This window comes from Mesoplodon mirus (genome assembly GCF_964341445.2).
Source record: "Mesoplodon mirus genome assembly, chromosome: 1".
Lineage (NCBI taxonomy): Eukaryota > Metazoa > Chordata > Mammalia > Artiodactyla > Ziphiidae > Mesoplodon > Mesoplodon mirus.
This window is the reverse complement of record NC_138976.1, coordinates 4,761,755-4,767,754: the sequence shown is the minus strand read 5'-3', so window position 1 is coordinate 4,767,754 and position 6,000 is coordinate 4,761,755. Positions and strand designations below refer to the sequence as shown.

The window sequence follows — 6,000 nt, the reverse complement described above, 5'->3', positions numbered from 1 at the left end:
CTCAGCTTCCACCATGCAGACCATGTCCCAGGTCACGTGGGTGAGACGACGAAGGAACAGGCTCCCTGAGTGACCACGTGGAGGACAGCAGCCCTGGGGTCTGAAGCGCTCCCTTCCTCTGGGGCGCTGAAGTGGAAGAGAAGTAAGTGTTTATATTCCTTAAGCCACTGTTTTGGGGCCTCTGTGTTGGAGTCACTTAGCCTTTGCTAAATGGAAAAAAGCAGGTTTCAAAACAGTACACAGTACGATCTGCTTTTTTTACAAAAAATGTGCACGCACCAACATGTCCATAGGAAGGTCTGGAAAGGTATACACCAAAGTGCTCTGGTCATTGTCTCTTGCTAGTGGGAGTGATGGGTATTATCTTCTTTGCTTGTCCACATTACCTAATTTTCTATAAAAGGAACACACGTATTCCTTCTGGAATTAAGAAAGTGAGGCTATGATCGAGATGACAGCCAAGAATCAGACAAGGGTGAGTAACGCGTTAAGTAACGATCCACCCCACAGTTGGGGGGCTGGTGGAGCTTGCTGGCGGCCCAGGCTGGCTCTCAAGCTCATGGCCTCTTACTGTCCTCCACCCTCCCCTCATCGCCCCCCTCGTCCCCTACCTTCCCCGTACCTTTCTTGGCCAGAGGGACACTTCACTCTTTTGTCTCTATCAAGCTGGGGGACCCATGATGCAGATGAAGCCCGCTGGTGGCAGGACCCACCTGTTCAGTTAGCACTAAGCCACCGCTCCCACTGTCCCCGAGGACAGCCAATGTGCAGCTGAAATTTCAAACTCAATTAGCACAGAGACAGGCTGAAGCTGTTCTTGAGTAACTAATCATCTAAAAGCTGCCAAGGCGATGCTCTACCTGGGATGTGCCTGTGAACTTGAAGGTTTATCTCTTTGAGTACTAATAATAGGGAACAGCCAACCAGCAGTTTATAATGCAACTTGGGGGCCTCCCTGGTGGCGCAGTGGTTGAGAATCTGCCTGCCAGTGCAGGGGACATGGGTTCGAGCCCCAGTCCGGGAAGATCCCACATGCCGCGGGGCAACTAAGCCTGTGTGCCACAACTACTGAGCCTGCGTGTCTGGAGCCTGTGCTCCGCAACAAGAGAGGCCGCGATAGTGAGAGGCCCGCACGCTGCGATGAAGAGTGGCCCCCGCTTGCCACAACTAGAGAAAGCCCTCGCACAGAAATGAAGACCCAACACAGCAAAAATATAAATTAAAAAATATATATATATAAAATGCAACTTGGGAGTGATGTTTTGAGGTTCCTTCCATGAATTCAAGGAGCGGGGGTGGGGATGAGAATGGGGGAAGGATGGCAGAGATGGGGAGAAAAACCTGCCTGTCCTAGAAAGTGAAGCCTAATTATTTCCCGAGCAGACCAACTGGAGGACAGGTTTGTCCACGAATGCCCCGCACAGGCTCATCTCTGATGCACATATGGTGTGGCCTTGAATGAGCTCTGTCTGCGGTGGACCAGCCCTGCTGGCTGCACCCCAAGAAGCAGGTGGAGTGGAATTGGCCCACCCTTCCCTGTCGAAGGCAGGACAGTGGAAGCCCCCCCCCGCTCAACTTCGGCACGCCAGTGGGGATGCGGACGCTGTGAGGCGCCGATGAGCAAGGTGGGTCGTCCTCTATCTACAGACCCGACGGCCCCAAGACGCCTCCTGTTGAGTCGGCGGGGGTTCGGGACCTTGTGAGAATCCTGGCGGCTGAAGTCGCCATTCCTTCTCCTCCTCCCAGCTCGAGTGACCTTAAAAGGCTCTCGATATAGCATCAGGCCCACACTCTGACACTCTAAATGCGATGGAGAGTTTGCACATTAACACTGAAAGATCATCATTTTGTGCCTGCAGCTTTCCGTCAGGAGTGTGAAGTGTAAAAACATCACTCGATACCAAAAGGCCAATTCCCAATTTAGTGCGGGGAAAAAAAATCTGGACAACCTTTTACGGCCCTCCTCATCCCATTCTGTCAGCTCCTAACGGGCGCCCTGCTGATTAACAGTAACCCGGCCGGCAGAAAGTACGGGGTAGATGCATCGCTGCTTATCCTGGCACAGAAGCATCTGTAAGACAGAGGTTTCCAAGCTCGGGCCGAGTGCTTCTCGGGTAATTCTTGACACGACACACTCGGCAGAGCAGGGACTGGTTAGTCTCTTTGCTTCTGGGGAGGAAGCTTTGCTGTTGAGTAGCCATGGAGCTCGACAACGCGGGCAGCGGGATACCCAGGCCCTCCGGGCCTTGAGCACACAACAGGGAAAACAGCACGAACCCGCCGGGAGTAAAGCAGACAGCATATGGAAAGCGCCTGGCACAGAGGAGATGCTGAGCTGTCAGGTGGTAATTAAGTCACGTAAAATACCTCGTCGTTCTGGCCTGGGGCTCCCCCGTGTACAGTCTCAGGAATGGGGGGCTGGCACACCCGCTGATGGCCGTGCTCCTTTCTGTAAGGGGTACCAAAGGATGGTTCCAGACCCAGTGGCTATGCCCAGAGCAGCATTAGGTCCCAGCTTCCTCCCAATCCACATCGTGGAACTGATCCCAACCCACCTCCAGCCTCTACTTTTGCCCACTTCAGGTCAACATGTTCTCCAGATTTGAACGGTTGACACACAAAGCCAGGCTCTCTCATGGGTGTCTGTTAGGCACCAAGTGTTCGGGGACCTGGCGCACAAGCCCCTCCCCCTCCGGCCCCTCTCACCTTTCCAGAGCCCATTCCCCTCCCTTTCAGCTTCCCCCACTCGGCACTGAAGAAGGAGAAGGTCAAAGGGGGGAACGCCCTAAAGGTTGACTAGCCTGACCCTTATATTGTTTCCCCTTTTAATGAGGGAAAGTTAAAAAAAAAAAATAGAAGAGTAGCACGCATCACCCACCTATCCAATGTCCAGACTCAGTAGTTATCTGCTCATGGCCAATCATGTTTCGTCTACAAGCCCCCGGCCCCCTCCAACTCTCCTGCCTCGCCATCACTGGGCCATCAGCCGGGCGTCTTGCGGGAGAGGGGACGGGGTCTCACAGAGGACGAGCGACTTGTCTGAGTGCTACAGCTGGGAGTAGGAGGCCAGAGTTGAGGCCCGGGCCCAGGCACGCCCTTGGCACTTTTTGCTGTTGCTACACTCTACCTGTGCTCTCGTTTATTTGTTTATTTTTATTTTTTATTGAAGTAGAGTTGATTTACAATGCTGTGTTAGCTTCTGGTGTGTGCTATTATTTAGTATTTTTCTTTAATGGTCTCACTTTTTCGCCTAAGTGCCTTAGTTTCACATGGAAGCTTCTTATCACGCCTGTAAATGGGGAACAGGCATCAGGGGCCACAGAGAGTAGGTATCACTGAAAACGACACAGAGAGGACAGGAATAATGTCCCTCCATCTAAGGACAAACCACCGCCTGCCCACGGCTCTGAACTCAAGGTCTGCTCTCTCTCCACTGGAAACAGAGCTCGGCGGGAGGTGGAGAGATCTTTGGGACCCACGAGGACGCTCTCAGATTTGCTGCAAACACTTAAAAATCCAAACAGCTCTCTTACAATGTGGTGTACTGTCACCACAAGCCCATCAATCATTAGAGGGCTGGTTTCCTCACACGGGAACCTCCCTGATGTGCCCTGTCAGCCAGCTGGCCGTCGGGACGCGCCTGTCATCAGCACACGCGCCATCTCACCTTGTCGTCACTTCACACGAGCTCTGAGTACCCATATGTCCTGCACGGGGTCAGTCTACTTGCCATTTAAATGCCTTCCAAAAGATGTACAGCCACGTGACAAAATATTATACACCCAATGTCCTCAATTCGGGATTTTCTGGCAACAAACAAGTGTCTTACAAGACCAAAGAAAGGAAGATAACCCGCAAGTCAGTGCAACTGTGTTATTATGCTCTATTACCGGCGGCCCTGGGAAGGGATCGCTTGTCACATGTTAAGACAGTAAGACTTGAGGCAGGAGAGACCGCAAACCCCCTTGGAAGACATGAAAGGAATTCCAGGGCAATGAAAGGCTGGTGTGACTGATTCATGTATCACAACGGATTATCATTAAAGCGTGTGCCATCGTTTAATTGGCAGCATGCTTTTCTTAGGGGATCATGAAATAGTGGTGCATCTTACAAGTGATGGCATCTTAAATGTGATAAACCCTGGTATTTAATCTAAAATCACCCGCTGAGTGGAAGTGTTCCTGGGTTGCCAGACCCACCCCCCAGAGTCACTGATTCAGCCAGCCCGGGGTGGGGCCCGAGGATTTGTGCTCCTAATAAGCTCCCATGATGCCACAGCTACTGGACCATACTTGGAGTGGCACTGTTCTATTGCTTCCTCCATCACTAAACCCCCTTTATCCTCTGGGTCTTTTTAGCCTGGCGGGGGTAGGTGTGGAGGGCCTGGGTGGTACCAGAACCCAGGTGGGAGCCACCCATTCTTCTGGACACCTCGGAAGGCAGCATCCCTCTGGTATTGTTCACCACAAAGAGGACGTTACCTGTCACCTAGGCTGGGCCTGCGGAAAGCTCTGGGGACTCCCCTGTCCTTCTCAAGACCTTCAGCAGGTCAACACTTCTTCATATAAACAGGTTAGGGCTTTAAATGTCAGGGGCGAGGGCCTGAATAAACTCAGCAGACTGGGCTGGAATCTGTTCACGGTAATATTTAGGACAAAACGGGACAAACAAGCCAGGCACACCTGTCCCGCCCGCTCACACGTGTTCTGGCTGGTAACACAGGAAGAGTCCTTTCCCTTTGGTATATGTATGTGTGAATGGTTTAGTAAAATGAAACATCTGTGTACTTTTTCCCTCGAAAAGAACAATCCATTTTTCAAGCCGCTGAAACGTCTTTGAAATGGAATATTTGCCAACACTTCCCTCTCTCCCGAAAGCAAGAAACAGGGAAATATGTCCTCAAAAAGAATTATTTCAAACGCAGGTATTACTAAGTTATTTTTCCTTCAAAAGGCCCAGATCTGCTCACATGTTCACGGAACTGAATGTAAAAGGTACTTTAAGAAAGCGGAGACAAAGCCTTGTCCTGGGTACAAAAGGTTTATTGCTTATAAAAATAAGTTATGGAACAAACCAAAAAACTCAGCACGACACAAAGGCTCACTCCAACTATAAAATGACTTAGAACATGGATCCAGGTGGGTCAATGGACTAGTACTGCGAACATACACGGGAGAACATGCTGCCTAACTTCCTTATACTGAGTCCTAAGACTGTCCCTTTGCCTTCCACGCGCCAGCTCAGGTGTACAACAGTCCCATTAACAGAGACGGAGTCTGCTCTTCCAGAAGCTCGGCCTTAGCGCACGACATGCTGTTTTGCGGAAGCGAGTGGGCGGCGGTACTGCTATCCGGGCCGCAAAGACGCATCTGAGCCATCGCTATGACTGAGGGCTTGTCTGGGAAGGTGCTGGATGGGAGTCTGCGGGCTGGCCCGGGGCTGGGGCAGGGCTACTGCCGGCAGGTGTCGTGGAAGGCTTCGAGGGTTCGGAAGTCCCTCCACGTCGGGGGAAGGCCGTCCTGCAGAAACTTCCCGCAGCGCTGGCACGGGGCCTGGAACAGCTTTATGTAACTTCTCAACCAGGTCTAAAAAGAGAAGTGAGGAGAGAAATGACAGAAATGGGATCCGGGTGCTTCCGATGTCAGCCTTCCTGTCAAGCCTAATGATCACCAGGAGAGAGAGCTTGAGTCGGCTGTGACCCCCAAGAGGTGCCCTGTGATTTTACAGAAAGCTCTGTGCAGAATCCACAAGGTCACAGCGCTGCTGATTCTCAGTTCTGGCACCCCGGGCCCCTCCCAATGAAGGGAATTTTAAAATAGAAATCCCTGCTCTCAGGCAGGCAGCGCTCCCGGAGGAGCGGCCGTGAGCGGCGGCGCAGCCTCGCGGCCCGGCGGGGGCATAACCGCATTTCATCGATCCTCTCCTTGTTCACCACCCAGAGGTGGCCGCAGACACGTGTGGAGAGAGGGTGAGTGGAGAATTCCCCACTAAGGTCAACGT

General features: G+C 52.1%; 1 protein-coding gene across 1 annotated transcript in view; it reads right to left on the bottom strand.

Moving 5' to 3' along the window:
* Nucleotides 1–5,021: 5,021 nt before the first annotated feature.
* The window catches only part of MED27 (mediator complex subunit 27), a 207,645-nt gene continuing 206,666 nt past the window's right edge, over nt 5,022–6,000 (bottom strand). The window contains exon 8 of the mRNA XM_082611957.1: nt 5,022–5,585. Coding sequence (XP_082468083.1) covers nt 5,451–5,585 — 135 coding nt within the window. The 3' untranslated portion in view covers nt 5,022–5,450. The remainder of the gene's footprint in view (nt 5,586–6,000) is intronic.